Genomic DNA, 16,475 nt, shown 5'->3' with positions numbered 1-16,475 from the left:
TAATTAGCAAGCTGCTGTAATTAAAAGTGCCCAGCACTGCATTGGGAGCATGTGTATCAGCAGTGCAGCGTGCCTCTGTGCTGAGAAAATGGCAGCTGTGTGCTTTAAACTAAAGCACATTGAACATGTTTCAGTTCAGAGTGTAGCACCACCATTTTCTCAGCGTGGAGGCACACTGCACTGCTGATACACATGGTGTGCAAGGCTGCCAGAGCACATCAATTTATGTGCTCCAGTGAACTCGATTAATTGAGTCTTCTCTGACACGCTGGCTCTTCGCATATGTGTAAGTGTCCAAAAAGACTACTTAACACCAGTCATGGAAAGAGGTGACTCAGAACTCCTGGTGAGTTAACTCCATTGTCTGCTAACTTAGCAGGATAATAAAAACAAGGGATGGTAATTAGTGTTTAAAATGCATTATATTCAATTTATAAAATGGAGGGGAGCGCTTGTATTGCTCTGTTGACTTGATGTAACAAAGATGGCTAAGTTTAACATTGTTTTTATTTGTGTTTTCTTTTTCAGTGCTTGCACCTCCTCCACCGTTGCCACCTCCAATACAGGGATATGCCTTTAAACCTCCCCCTCGACCAGATTTTGGTACTTCAGGGAGAACAATCAAACTACAGGCCAATTTCTTTGAAATGGACATTCCTAAAATTGACATCTACCATTATGAATTGGATATAAAGCCAGAGAAATGCCCTAGAAGAGTTAACCGGTAATGATATTTTGCTTTGCTTTTCCTCTGTTTTATTTATGTTGTTTTCCCCATTTTTACCTTTAAGAAATTGGTGCCTTGTTCTTACTTTTTATTTAGGGTTTTTTTGACACCTCGGTGTGTTGTGATAGGTATTACTTTTGTTACTTCGGTTTCTCCAGGTCTTCCTCTACCAATCCAGAACTCTACCATGATTTTCATGTTATTGGTGCTTTATTTTGAATGAAGTTTTCAGTCTTTGATCCAAAATTACTGATCTTGCAGGCAGTAAATAACTTTAATGGAGTTATTCCAGCGTACACAGACTGTGAGTTTGAACCTTCTTATTTACTGCTTAGTTAAGAACTAAGTGGACTTGACTAGTAAAAGCACCTTAACTAGGGAGGTGATGTTACCAACAACTTGTTTTCCTGTCTTCACCTACTGACAGGGGGAAGTAAACCTATTTGTCTGTGCTGGTAAAAGAGGACTTTGGAGAAACTAAATGTAACAGGTAAGAAATTAACCCTCCTTCATTAGCTTCTATATTCATGGATGATAAATTAAGACTGGTGGCAAGGCAAAAACATTGACAAGGTTCATATCTTACTGATGGTCAAGAAAGGAAGAGACTACCTCCTAAATTTTTGCATGCTCCCTTATTGATGCTGTAGAGACTTCGTTGTCTTGAAAAACAGCAGGGTTGCCAGCCTGAAACAGCAGAATTTGGCATTAACCCTAGAGACTACAAACATTGGACTACAGAGGGTTGGCACTGAGGATTTATGTATTAAAGAAAGAAAACATAGTTATCAAGAAAGTTATGCTGGCAGAGTCTGCAGTCATATGCTTACTTGCAAGATCACAAGAAAATTTACAGGAAGTTGCAAACTAGGGCACATTGTCCAGTGCTTATATTAATAAGACAGTATTTAACGCATTTGTGGGTCACATGTGACACCTTGCTGCCCTGTTTTTTTGCTCTGCTGAATTATTGTAACTTTATTTAATAGTTTTAAAAATGGATTTAACGTAAATGCAGGGAACCAAATTTTGTCATTAGGGGAACTGTAGTGGTCCATATTCTTTGAACACTTCTGTAATCCTTTTGATGGCAGCAGAATTGCCTCAGTGCTTGAAACAACCTTGTAATGTAGACTTGTTTAGACATAATTGTGGACACTTTAGTTAACTAACACAGTGATGACACCCCATCTGACTGATCGATGGAGGTGAGGGTAGATTTTATTTGGCAACAGATTACCAATATATTATCCAGCATGATTTTCCCTGATAAGTCAGTTATTTTTCTGCTATGGCAGTGGGGGCCAGTATGATGATCTACATGGATTAAATGCCATTTATGGGAAATGAAGATTTCATCTATGCGTTTTTGCATTCCACACTATTTCTTGTTTTTCAACAATGTGCAGAAAGAAAACTAATGGGTTTCAAACCTAGTGAAGTGTAAATTTTAGTGCCTCTTAAGGGATAGGGGATACATTCATCTCCGCATACATTCTGGTTTCACATGCATATAATGCTGGAGACTTTGCCAGAAGTTTCCATTTGGTGTGCACATGACCTCAGGTCATTGCTGTGCTCTATACCAAAGGGGTGTAGGGCAGTGCGGGATCTGTTTACCATGCTTCTCACTGCCAAAGGCTTGGGAATGTGTTGGTGTCTGAAGCTCTTTAGTCTTGTTCTAAAGCTATTGTGCCTAATTCTAGAACTGCATAGCCTTAGTGTCTTTGCACCAAAAAAGCCACAGTCTGTCTTCATTGTTCAGGGGAGACTTGCATTCTCCTAAAAGTGTGCAGTGTCTTGAGATTCTCCTTATAAAGATTTAAGAAATCTTGGGGAAATTACCTGCAGCATATTCCTTATAAGACTGTTAGACCTGAATCTGATCTGCATTCAGGGGACAAGGAGGTTTGGCGTGCTTTTGGAAGGGGAACGTTCCAAAAAGGGCAGCAGCTGGTATATTCTGATTGTTATATGTAGAGTCCTACCTTGACTGAGGAGGCAGGTGGCTGATTTGCCGGCAGATAGCACTCCCCCCATATGCTTCTGATTGGGCAAATGCCCTGAATAACTCCACCTTTGGTGCTGATTGGTTGAGAGGGCTGTCCATCATGCAGCCCCACCCCTCACCACTGATTGACGGCCACTGGGGAGCCAGTATTTTATTTTTAGTAAGTTTTCTGTTGTTGATTTTGTGTACGTTGCCTGATTTTTGCAAAATCATCGATTTGAGGAGGTCCCTAGTTATATCGGAACGAGCTGAGAACAATTCAGATGCAGTAAACCTGCTCCAGCTTGAACCCTGGATCAAGGAGTGTTAAAGCTGAAGTGGGTTTGCTGCATTTAAATAATTCTCAGTTCCATTATTTGAACCCATCAGCCTTTCCTGCCCAGAGCAGAGGCACTGGACCCAGTAATATCACAAGGTCCCTTCCAGCCCTAAACATCTGTAAATCTGTGCCAGTTTCTGCCCTTTTGAAGCTTTCCTTTTATGAAAGCGTTCCCAGCATTCATGTGTCCACACCCAAGTCTTCATTGTCTAAAGGACAAACTGCCCAGAATATATAACTGGAGGAAGAAGAATCTTCTACGTAAGGAGTTTCGTTGCTAGCCAGCTTGTCATCTTCAGTCCAGGATGGTTTTGAAGCTCTTGAGTAGAGGAATTACAGCACTACACAGTTTCTCAGAGTAGTTTTAGACATTTTTTGAGCCATTAGATACTCATTCTCTCCATGAAAGTCACCTTTCTTACAGGTGTTATGTCTACCAGGACAGTGAGGGAATTTGTGGCTCTTCCATCTGACCTTACTGTAGGTGCAGTACTGTTGGCTTTTCCAGAGGCTTATTACCTTAGCATATGTTTAGGGGGACTGAGCTGCCTCTGACTTGTTTGCAAAAAGTCTGACATAATTTTTGTGGACTGGTTTTCAATGAGAAGGAAATACTTGCAAGCTCTGTGCACTGTTCTTACTCTACATTGGTTGACTAGAGCGATCAAATCCCATGGTCCTAATGCCTCATTCATGCAATTAGAAACCTGCCCTTCACTGGGGTATTCAGTGAGACCTGGAGGGTAATTTCCTGTACACACTCACTTCTTGTTCTTTCACCGTTCCAACAAAAGGCAAACTCTCAAAGGAGTCATAACTTTCCCAGTTGTTCATGCTTGGAATGTAAACACATTTCAGCTCTGCCTGAAGGCAACACAAATGAAGCCTCATGTGACACGTCACACATCCAAGATACAGTACAAGGCATTTGAGGAGTCAAAAGACAAGATTCATACTTGAGTTTGAGTTCACGGTTTCAGTTGTTCTGTCAAGGCAGACGGTGTGGAATCTACCGCAGGATAGGAACTGATCTGATGAATTAGTCCAGGGATGACCAACGTGCAGCCAATGTCCCACAAGTGCTACGGGCAGCCTATGTGTGTGGCATGCAGCGGGTCAGGGAGGATGCAGTGAACAGAAAGCAGAGCAGCAGATCAAGCAGGGAAGATGGTTAGAGTGGCACTCCAGAAGGGTGTAGGGATTGATTTGTGGCATGGCTCAAAAAGTTGCCCTCCCCACCCCATTAATTTATATATAATCTCTAAAATCAAAGTACATTTCTCTCAGGTCTTTGAGAAGGCATTTGGCACCTGCAAGTTCCTTTTACTCTGCATCTATGCAGAGCAGGATTTTTCAAATGGCTTTAAAGAGCTTTCCCTTTTGTCAGATTATCTCTTTCTGGATCTCGGTTTGATGATTACATTCCTCATGAAACCTCCATTTAAGGCGTTTGGCACATGCTCATTATGTTGCTTGCTTATATCTATAACATTCACCAAGAGCTCAGTGTAGAGAAGCTCGTAGCTCTTACGTTTGATCTCCCTATACTGTACCTTCTTGTTCCAGTTATGTTAACCCTATGTTTTCAAGCTTAACTTTAGGGAAACCAGCTTTAGTTCATTTAATAAATTACATAAATGGTTAACGCCCGCAAAATATCAGAATAACAAAATACCATCTTCTGTACCAAGGATAATTTTTTCCAGCACTCACCATGTTGTCTGTAGCCTAAAGTTCCATGTAAATGTATATTGAAATATGCATTTTTTTAGTTATATGGAGCCTGGCCACATGTATGAAAAACCTGTCTGAGGGGGACCCCAGAGCCCCAAGTTTCTCCCCACTGCACTGCCCCTTGCCCCAAGGAACAGACTGAGATTGCCCTGATAGCAAGCCTCAGCTCCCTCACTTTTTTTATACTGGACCTTGCAGCTGCATTAAGGGAACCTCTGGTAGCCTGAGGTGGCCCTCCTGTTGGGATACAGAAGAAATTGCAGGTCCCCCTTTCTGTAGAAGGAGCTAGCCTGGAATATCACCTGCTTAGACATCACTCTTTTTTTCATGATCAGTCACTAAGGAGGCAAAACCACAAAAAGATTTATTATGTAGGAGAAAATAATTATGCAAACAAAACTTGACCATAGGTTTTGAGGCAGAAAAACAAAGCAAGTACAGCTGTTCTTCCTCTTTCATCTGGCTACACCTGAGCCCTCCTGAGAATCCTGCCAGTGTTTCAAGAGAGCAGCCTTCCTGCTGATTCTGCTAGCTTGCTTCCTTGTATGTCCACTCACGCAACCCTCTCTCTCATTTCCCATTGCTTTTAACAAAGGCAAGATGCCTTTGCTGTTAAGGAGTTGATTTCCCTGTTACAGGCAGATGGTCCCTCGGGCATGTGCTAAATACCTTATTTACTCAAATTTCCAGGGTGGCGGGGTGGCTTGTCTTTAGAATTAAGTAAATATAGGACTTCATTTGATTATCTTCCAGTTTAATCATGATATTTCAGATGCATCAGTACTACAATACATAAAAAAATGAAAGTGACAGAACTGAACCCAGCTTCACACTAGCTACTATTAGAGAATAAATGCCATGGAGCTCAATCTAATTTGGGAGAATATCCACACATGCCATGTGGTGAACCCCAAAGGCAGTTGGCTTTTGGGGTAAATCTATGACAACATGTTTACATAAAACAGGCCCTTAATAAATGGCCAGATTTGAATTGCACTTCTGGATTCAGATGTTATATGACATGCATAGCCAAAACCCTGGATCCAAGCTGCTGGGGTGTTTGGGTTCAAAATCCAAACTTTATTCATTCTTGAGAGATGTGAAGCAGAAGAAAGAGGGTGGTTGTATTTATTCCCTTGTTTTAGGCAAATCTCAGCTTGCATTTTAACCGTCTTAAAATTTTAGGCAAAGGACGTTCACTTAATTTGTGTTTTGGGAGAATGAAACATAGTATTTTAAATATTTTTTGGTCTGGTGCTAGAAATTTTCAGGATTGCTAGTCTTTTCTAAGGAGTAGATGAACAGTACGCAGTCCACTATAAAAATGACACCCCCCCCCCCCGAAAAAAAACACAAAAAAACACCCACACTTCTAAATGTATCCAACCCTTAATTGTTACCAGCAACTCAAGGCTGTTCTGTTTATAGAGAAACAAATTACAGCTAGTTTATAATCAGGACTTCTTATGCAACCTCAGACGCAAGATGTATGTTGTATGGTTACAATTCACTCAATTACCCTTTAAACACAAAATTAAGGTACAGTTACAGTTCTCTAGATTCTTGCCATCCAGTCAGGAAAGAGGCAGGGGACAAATTTGCAGCCTGACCTTTTATTGTCACACTGTAAAAGCACAAGAACAAACATTTATTCTGGTGACTACCTAGCTGCCTCTATGGAATAATACAGATTTTTACCAGGTAGGGTGACTGGGGTGATGTTTCACAGACTGGCAGCAGGTCTTCTTGAATGTGCATAGTTCTTCCCCTTCCCCTTCAGTTTATATCCTGTATTTATAGATGGGATGTTCTAATAAGTGTTCTGTGATTTGGTTTTATTTAAATTTGTTTGTTTTGGGAAACTGTTGGAATTGGGTTGAACCTAGTTCCCTTAAGGAAGTTGTTGGTGGGCACATCTACACATGCATTAACACGCTGTTATTAGGACAAGTTAAATTTAGTACCTGTAATAACAGGTACTAATTTAATGTGCTAATGCTGCTACTATGCAGTAGCACTGGTGTAAGTCTTTTATGTGACGCCAGTGCCCAGTAGACTTATTCTATTGCGCATTAGCACGGCTTTCACTGTAATGCTCTCATGCGCAGTAGAATTGGTCTATTGCATTTTTAGCATCTCGTGTAGACGCACCCAGTTAGTTCAGATTTATGTCCTTGTCAGTGTGACTTCTGTGGGGGAGGATTTCTTTCTTTCTTCCCTTTGTCATCATGGAACATTGCATTCCAGCCCTCTTCTCTTGTTAACTCTCTGATGGTTTTCAGTGACGAGTCAGCTTTGTGTTTACACCTTCTGTAAGATGCTTTACCCAAGTCTCTGTTATAAAACTATGTTCACTACCTTCTGGTTTTATAATGTACTGCTACTGCTACCATGTTTAAGATCAAGATATGATATAGCATATTTGGATAATCTAATTTAAGGCTTTTTATAATTTTTTTTGCAGTCTTTGTTCTCTGTTTAATCTAATCTGGGTCAGCTGGACATATTAATTGCTTTCTTTCCTTTGCCGACCAGGCCAGGTGTCATGTCTGTAAAGGTAAAGGTTCATTCTTTGGTCACTTAGAAATGGGCTTTTCGCATCTCCAGCTTTAGCCACCTTTTGTAGCTTAGCCTAGGCCCAGTATAGGCCCCTTGAAAATGATCTGTGCACAAGTGATTATACTTGTTGCACCACCTTACATATTCAGTCAACAAAAACGTACTATAATTTAACAGGATTCTAATTAGCTCCACATAATTAAATTGTCATCAGAAGAGAAAACATCAAGTTATTACAGCTGTTTCTTCAAACTACTATTTGCGTTTTCCAAAAGGTAATTAGTTGCACCTGCCTTTGACCAACGCGCTTTATCCTATTTTCCCACGCTACTGCTTATGGCTAGAACGCACACTTAAGCACTTCTGTAATTTAGCCTTGTGCTAGGTTCCAGAGTCTGCACTTGTCATTGTGGTGTTTCTGTTATTGAATCTGTTTGAGGTGTGAGGCTTACAAATGGTGTCCTCGCTCTGTGACTCCAGGGTTGATGTGGATTGTCCCAGCTGGTCCCCCAAACTGGCTGGCTCTTACAAGTGCTCTGTAGGGCCATTTGTTAGGCTTCATGGGATAACCCATCAAGAGATGTAGTCAAAATGTCTTCAGTTGGGCCTTTTCAGGGGGTGATGACATTGGCGACAGCCTGCTGGTCTGCTCTGTGCCTCCCTGTTCTCGTGCTGAATGTCTAAGCAGCAGAGAGCCCTGGTGGGGGCAGTAGCGAATCCTAGCCACTAGATCACCAAGGACTGTGTGGGAAGCCGTGGCCACAGCCCACTCTGCCCTTCCTTTCCACCTCTGAAACAGGCAGCATTTCCAAGCTGCAGGGATTTCCTCAAGGCACACGCTGCAAGGACTCCTAGCCCTAGCAGCAGGCTTGCCTTGTTGATCTGAAGAGAGGGGAAGTGACGCCCCTTGGCACAGCTGTCAGTCTTGGAGCGATCTTGAGCCCTGCAGCAAGTGCAGGCGCTTGGAGAGGGGAAAAGGTGTGTTGGTTAGATGTTGACGCTGTGTCTCAGCCCATTGATTTTTTGTTTTGGATAAAGGCTCTTTTTGCGGGAAAGAGAGGTTGACTGATAATCTGAACAATTTACTACTTCGTCCTGATAGAGGCTCTTGGGTCATGCACTAAACAGTTTTACACAAAGCAGCTTTGAAATTTCACACCAGACAAATTATTCAGTTCCCAGTTGTTCGTCCTGGAGTCTCATGGTGATGGTGTGGGGCTGTCCTCCATCCCTTAACCGCTAGAAGGGCTTGAGTCTTTGGTTTACGCACATGTTCAAACATGGTCTGGAGGCCAGATCTGGCTAGCAGAACTGTGCCTTATGGCCCATGGGGCCCCTAGAAGAAGCGGAAATTCATAGATAGTACAAGCAGCGGTGGAGCCTGCTACTGATATCCCTGTCAGGGCTCCATATTCTAGATGTCTATCAGTAGGGATGCAATCAAATCACGGAGTACATCAGTAGGGGTGTACTCAAGTCTGGGGTCAAACTTTGTGGCCTTGCTGTGGCCCCAGGCTCCAATTTTGCAGGCAGATCATAGCTGCCACCCCTGTTCCCAACACCTCTGGTTGCCTGGGGTGGCCGGCAGACACATGAGCTGCCACTGCTGCCTGGCCTGGCCCTGCTGTCAGCCTGGCCCTGGCCCCATGCAGGGGCAGGCCACTGCTGCTGCCAGGCCTGGCTCTGTTCCCTGTAGCCTCATCCCTCACCCTTCATAGCACCCACTTACCATAGGATGTGGGCAGCTGTGGCTGGGGGGAGCAGGGCTGGACCTGCCCTGTCTGCCCAGGCTGCAGGGCTGAGAGGGCTGCATGAGGGCAGTCCTCTTGCCCAGCCAGGGGTGGAGGCAGCAGTCCAAAAAAAAAAAAAAAAGAGAGAGAGAGAGAAAAACCTTTTGTATTTATACAAAGCCCTGCTTTGCCCTGTTTTTCTGTGGGGCTTCTTTTTTTGAGTATTTCTCCGATTTTTCACGGAAGATGTCTGATTTTGCATTTTCTGGAAAAATTGTGAAATCACGATTTCAGTACATGTTGGTGATGGGAGCTAAGCAATGGCTGCAGTTGCTTGACATGGCTTGCCCCACCACCAGAGGTGGGTCCAGATCCAGCTGTCAAAGGAACCCCATGGCCCATATCTGGGCAAGGTGAGTTTAACACCCCTGCTTTAGGTTATGCATTTCCTTTTGCCTAGAAAATTAAGTGTGCTGCAGTATTTGCACAGAGGTCTCTCAGCATGGATCTCTGTATGTAGGTCTGTTACGAGACTGGTTCCTAGGAACATCAAAAGTCATTCATCTAGGGCATGCTCTACCCCTGGGGCCCCTAGAAATACCACTGTAATTGATACATTTATAGGGCAGGTTTTATTGCCTATGTTATACAGAAGATCATATTAGATTTATCATCCTTTTTTGCCCTAAAAATCCATGGAAGATCAAGGAAATAGCCAGTTAAAGCCATCTTCACTATTTATGTTTCTTTTATGTACTCAGACTTCTATCCTAAAGTTTTGTACTGGCACTCATTACTATCTGAGCACCTCCGAGATGCATTGTATTTCAGTTACCTACTGGACAATTTGAAATTTAAATTCATTTCAGTGTTTGTAGCCTTAATGCCCCTTTGGGATGTTTGGGCCCAAAATCTCAGAATAGGACCTTTCCAATAAAACATACATTTGACCACAAGTAATCATTTACAATACCCATACCAAATTACTACCGCGTACAGTACTTGAATGTGCAGCCTGGGTTCCAACCACATTTAAATCAATGTATACCATATTTAAATACATTGATATTCTCAATCCACATAGGTACTGGTAAAATTGGCTGCTGTTGCTATCTGAAAAAGTATGAAGTTAGACTCATTTTGAATATGAGGGAGATGTGACTGGTTTGTGCATTGTCTATGTCCTCACCTCGTTAGATCATCTGTCACACCTGATGTGCTACCTTTTTCTTATCCTCCCTTCCTCCTGTCCTGTTTGCCTGGCTCTCCGGTTGCAAACTATCATTATTGATAACTATCATTATCACTATTGGAAACAGTGTATGTATGTGTGTCCCCACTTAAATGTTTTTTGATTAAAAAGAATTGGACCTGTAAACTTTGACTGTGTTCCTTTAAGAGAGTAGAAAGAATTGAATGGTCAAAAGGAATGAAATATGTTCTGAACAATCATTTGCATAAAGAGTGATTAATTTCAGATTTTCTTTAATATTGCACTGTTGACAAGCCCCTCATTTTGTATGTTTACAAATAAGTATTCATATATATTAATATCAGAAGTTTTTTAGTACTCTCTTTTAAATCTTGGAATGATTTTGGTAGTGATGTTAACTTAATTCTTTTTTGTGTTTTCAGAGAAATTGTGGAGCATATGGTTCAGCACTTTAAAACACAGATCTTTGGGGATCGTAAACCAGTATTTGATGGAAGAAAAAATCTTTATACAGCTATGGCGCTTCCTATTGGGAGGGAGAAAGTAAGTTTTTAAAACTAAGTTTCTAATCGGAGATTGCAATCTAATGGCATCTTGCCTTGTGATTATTCTTTGTCCTTCCCCAGACCTTTCCTGGTACCTAGTAATTTTATGCTTGGACTAAATCACTAAATAAAAAACATTCCTGCTAGGGCCTGATAAAATAACTTGTACTGGGTTTCACCAAATGAGAGAGAGTCTGTACTCCAGGGAGTTGGTTTACAGTCTAAGTAGACAATACAGACAAATGGGAGAGAGGAGCAAAAGTAGAGAGATGAAGTGATTTATTGAAGGTCATGGGACAGAACTGGAAAGTATTGAGGACTTCCTGATTTCTGCTCCAGTTTTCTATCCACTGGACTACACTGGCTCTTACTGTCACCTGCCGTGTGCTTGCACAACGTCCAGCGTAATCCAGCCTTTATACATGACTGTCCTGTAAATAATTTATTACTCATTTTCTGAGTGTCTTTTGGTCTTGAATGAGTTTGAGGCAGAAAAAGTTCAGAATGTGATCCAGTCAGTCTCTCTTACAACTACAAATATCAGAGAAAATGATGAGCTGAGGATTTAAGAAATCAGAAAGCTTCGCTGGATTCTTCACTAAAGCATATACCTCAGTTTACTACTTAAGAGATGTAGTTTCCTGTAGTCCTACAAAATTTAAACTTTAGTAAAAAATATTTAATCTCAAAGTATCCTCAGCAATGTAGTGTTAGCTTCTGGTGCCGCTTCAGTTCTTCAGATAACTCCTATAGAAATCCATGTCAAAGCAGATACTTTTTAGGGTAATTCTAACAGAAAAATGCAAACCAATACGTTTATCTAGACATAGTATTTTAAATTTGTATTTTTATGTGAGGGATGTTAAGCTAATGGTGATATTGAACATCTAACCCCTTCCTTTTGAATTGTCATTTCAACACTGAATGAACATAACTTTCTGCATTTAATTTTAATTATTTTAAGATAAATTTTTTGTGGCAACTTTTTAAATGGTCCCAATTAAAATGTATACCTACAACAACTCTATAGGAATCTCCATAGCAGATTTCAGACAGCCAAATGAAGTTCCGTACGTACACTTTGGAGGACAAGACTAGGATTCAAAATGACCTGGATAAACTGGCAAACTGATGGTGCGAGGGGGCAGGGCCAAGGCTGGGCCCAATCCTAGTGAACAGAGATGGGAAGGGGTAGTGCCCAGGCCCATGGCCTAATCCTGGTGTGCAGGGCTGTGTCTGGTCACAGTCAGCTTCCAGCCACTCTTCTGGCTCTCAGGGTCAAAATATTGAGCGCTACTGGTTTAGACAGAGCAGATCCTACCTTGAGCATGAGATTGGACAAAATGAGCTCTGGTTATCTTGCAGCCCTATTGTTCTGTGATTCTACAGGGTAACCATTCCCATTTTCGTCTGTTGGTTTAGGGACTTATTGTTTTGTGGCCTTATAAACCATTCTGGATGATTTGAATCCAAAAGTTAGTTTGTAAGAAAGTATTTGTGTGGGAATAAAGTACAGTGACAGTTTCACAGCAGGAAAAATGTTTTTATATTGCCTATAAGTTTGCTATTTTTATTGATCTTCCTCAGCCCAACTGTATAACTGTCAGAGTTGGCTCTCTCATTCAGGAAATCACTTTGGCATCTGCTTTCTAGGAAGTCACAGCAGCAGATCCTCAGAATTCCTGCTGTTGTTTGCCAGCACAGTTGCTTTTGAAAGCTGACTCCAGACTGATGCTTTGCACCAAAACCTTTGCTGTTAGTCGAAGAGTACACATTACATGTTCCCCAGAAGCTTGAAAATAAGGAATAGGAGGCTATACTTGAAATATTTTTGCAATCTTAGTTCTAGTGCTTGCAACAAAGAGAATCGTATAACTTACATTCTGGAAGAAGTATCTAGGGTTTTGTCCAACGGCTGCCTTTTGTTTTTAGGAGTTATATTAGACAGTACATGGAGACCCATTGATGTAGGTCAGTATTTGAAGTGTATTTGATCTCAGCAATTTAGAGCATACAGATAGCTATTTTTTTATGTGTGTGTTGTTATTTTTCTTCATATATTTCAATATTGAAAACAAAATATTTGATTTAGTCTGTGATACAGATTAGCTACCTGACTTGGGTCATATCAGGGTATGAGCCAAGCCAAAGTGTTAGCTGTAATTGCAATGCAGATGCTTCAATCCCAAGTCTTTTATTTCCATCGGGGTACACAGTTACTGCAATACAAGTAGTCTAGTTCTTTATCTTTGTTCCATTCCATTACGGTTAAGGGGCTCGTAAGATGAGACCAGGGGAGGGAGGAGGAGGAAAGAAAAGACAGAAATGGACAGGGTAGAAACATGATGCATAACATGATTTTTGGTAAGCCTCAATTATAATTAGTTTTAATAATTTTACTCACCAGCAATGTCTTTGCAATGTATATTAACCAGAAAATACATGACCGTTAAATTCAGCTAAGATGAAAAGGGTATGTGTATAAATAGCTTCAAAAAATTTACACAGGTTTACCTCAGATGGGACTTCCTCAGTGCAACAGTGTCATTTGACAAAAAAAAATTGATCAAAGCACATGAAAGCAATATACCTATTCTTTCTCTCTATGGATTAATAATGATGATACATAGGTTGTGGTTTATTCTGTGCTATTTACAAAACTTTTTAACAATGCTCTTCTGGAAAAGAAGCCTGTTTTCTAAAGTCTTTTTCATGTAATTTTTAAAATGTGTATGAGCAGTAATACCATACGCTTATGCGTTATGAGAGACTGTCCAAACTGAAGGTGATGATAGACCAGGCTTAAATCCGCCTACACAGAAGCTGACTTTGCAAGTATAAAGTCAGTAATTCTTATGCTTGGTCTTTATCTTAGGCTGTATCTGCTTTCCCAGAGTTGAGGACATTTTCTGCCCAAAAGTTTGTCTAATTTCTGTCCCAACTGTGTAACTGGTTTAGTAAAAATACTAAAAGCAATAAATCTTGCTTTTCGGACCATCTTGGCCATAATATCACTATAGCAAACATCTGCAAGCAGGCCATTGTATTTCTAGTTTGCATTTGATAAAAGACCTCAGCCAAGATGTGCTGCCTTACAGCTGTGGAAGCGGGAAAGCGCATCCCTGGAAAAGCCAGCTTAAGGAAGCAGATGTAAATTAGTGGCTTATAAATCTCCAACCTTTGCTGTTTACATCTCTTACTGCTTTTGTGTGTTCTCTTCAGTGGGATATAGTGCTGCCAAGGGGAGTTCTCAGTCTCTAACAACCTTTTGCTGTTTGTCTTAAATCGGAAAGAATCATCTGCTTGCCTTGTTTTCCCTTTGCCAATGCTGCAGGTGGAGTTGGAGGTCACACTGCCAGGAGAAGGGAAGGACAGGATATTTAAAGTGGCTATCAAATGGATGTCCTGCGTGAGTCTGCAGGCTTTACATGATGCTCTTTCTGGTCGGCTGCCAAGTGTTCCTTTTGAAACCATCCAGGCATTGGATGTTGTGATGAGGCATCTGCCTTCCATGAGGTGAGGAGAAGGCCTTGAAAGCCTTTAGAAAACTTATCATTTGAACTGTTTAAATGCCTCTTCTACTTTAACATTGTTTTTTTTTATGGACCTAGCAGCAGCTACTCTTGCTGTTCTGTTTGGAGAGCTAACCATGAAAGAATCGGTGCTGTTACTTTTGGGGTGGCCCTAGTGACCAAAGAGATCATACTAATTAGTGTGGTACACAGTGGTGCCAGCACAGCCGAGCTCTGACTGTTGCCATGTTTGCTGTGTCATATCAAAGAAGGCTTGTCAATGCTGCTCTTCTCCAGTCCAGAAAGCACTCATTGCCATGTCCCAAGAGTCCTGAGGAGCCCAGATTTATTCTTCAGCATAAAACTTAGACAAAACATCAATTAAAGCAGGTCCTCTTCTCACCAGCTGCCAGCAGCTTTTTCCTTTTTCCTCTGAGAACTAAAAAGTAGCATATGCTCTTCCCTTCAAACCTCTTTCTTCAAAGCATCCTGTAAGAAGCTGTTTGTAACTGAAATGAGCTATTTGCTGCTTTTCCAACAGGGTCTAAAATGGTCTGGGGATGGTTTTGGCTTAGCTCTTCTAGACTTTATTCTAATGACAAAGTGGCTTGCAACTTAAGTGAGATGGCTTTGTGCCTATTTCTGGGGAACTTCTCCCAAAGCACAGGAGAATATATAAAGGGACTTGTTTGAAAAATCAAAAAATCAAAGCTGGGTAGTCAGGACTGGCATCTGTGGCTGATTTAGAAGCAGGATCTGACATTTGATAGTGAATTGGAAATGATAGGTCATTCCAGGATAAGTCACTAAAGATTCTGGGAATGAAGATAAGCTGATTTTGTTGCATGTGGTAGAGGAGGTGGAATTAGAATTAGACTTGGAAATGGGTTGAAGAGGTGAGGATAGGAAATGTGCAACTAGGAGGTTCAATGGGTCTTCATTGTGGAAGCTGAAGTTATGAGAGGTGTCTGGAAGGTTTGAAGACGAGAAGAAAAAGTCAGATATGAAATTGGAGAACCTTCTTATGGATTATGATCAGCTAACTTTAGACAGCTTGTATTGGGTACCTTCAGTGACACTTCCAAATGCTAACTAATGTCACCTACTTAAATAGTTGCATTATCTCAGATTTCTTTAAAAACTTGCCCACTTGTTTTGACACTTACTAAAGAATTAAATGACTTTTCTAAGGCCAGATTTCTATCTCGGTTACACTGCTAACTTCAAAGTAAGGTATTTGAGTTGGAAAATGGGAACTGCAAATAGGGTAAACACTGAGTTCCTTTCTTTGATTTATGTGACAGAATGAGCTTTTTAGGTAGTCGAGTAAGGGATACTTAAATGCCAACAGCAGCAGAATGGCTGCTTTCTTTGACAGAAGTCTAGCCAACAGACCTAGCCATACAGGAAGGAGCTGGAAGGATTTAAAATAACCAGTTAAGTTACATCTGTAGGTTTTTTTATTTGTTGATGTTCTTTTACTATATAGTTTCCCCCTCTTTTGGTTTGTTGATCTAATTCAACAGCTAATGGATTTATGTTCCTGATTTCAGGTATACCCCTGTGGGGAGGTCTTTTTTTACTGCCTCTGAAGGGTGCTCAAATCCTCTGGGTGGTGGCAGAGAAGTTTGGTTTGGATTCCATCAATCAGTCAGACCTTCACTGTGGAAAATGATGCTTAACATTGATGGTAAGTACAGCACTATTTCTTCAGTAGTGTTCTTTTCTGTTAATTTAAAATGAACAAATTGAATCCCAATTTTGGACTTCTCAAGAACCTGAGTTATATGAAATCTGCTTTGGTTTAATTAATTGTGCAGCCATGTTTTTCTTTGTCTGTAGTGTCTGCAACAGCATTTTACAAGGCACAGCCAGTAATTGAGTTTGTATGTGAAGTTTTGGATTTCAAAAGTATTGAAGAGCAACAGAAACCTCTGACAGATTCCCAAAGGGTAAAGTTTACCAAAGAAATAAAAGGTAAGAATTAAGCAATAGATGCAAAGCTTCTTAATGCTGTTTTATGATATCAAGTTTTAATTAGAGATGCACCAATATATTGGTTTATATCGATCAGCATCAACAAAAGGGAAATGGCCATTATCAGCAATCGGCTTTTTTTTTTTTT

At 40.9% G+C, this 16,475-nt stretch overlaps 1 protein-coding gene across 2 annotated transcripts in view; it reads left to right on the top strand.

The window, feature by feature from the left end:
* Nucleotides 1-531: 531 nt before the first annotated feature.
* The window catches only part of AGO2 (argonaute 2, RISC catalytic component), a 51,684-nt gene continuing 35,740 nt past the window's right edge, over nucleotides 532-16,475 (top strand). Inside the window, exons 1-5 of one of the 2 annotated variants that reach the window (XM_019553148.1) lie at nucleotides 532-724; nucleotides 10,716-10,836; nucleotides 14,173-14,354; nucleotides 15,904-16,040; nucleotides 16,193-16,327. In XM_019553148.1, coding sequence (XP_019408693.1) covers nucleotides 648-724; nucleotides 10,716-10,836; nucleotides 14,173-14,354; nucleotides 15,904-16,040; nucleotides 16,193-16,327 — 652 coding nt within the window. In that variant the 5' untranslated portion in view covers nucleotides 532-647. Of the gene's footprint in view, nucleotides 725-1,168; nucleotides 1,218-10,715; nucleotides 10,837-14,169; nucleotides 14,355-15,903; nucleotides 16,041-16,192; nucleotides 16,328-16,475 lie in introns of those variants that run through there. The other variant, XM_019553139.1, reaches the window with a different exon arrangement.

This window comes from Crocodylus porosus, unplaced genomic scaffold (assembly GCF_001723895.1).
Source record: "Crocodylus porosus isolate Cpor-Errol unplaced genomic scaffold, CroPor_comp1, whole genome shotgun sequence".
NCBI lineage: Eukaryota > Metazoa > Chordata > Crocodylia > Crocodylidae > Crocodylus > Crocodylus porosus.
This window is presented reverse-complemented; position numbering and strand designations above follow the sequence as displayed.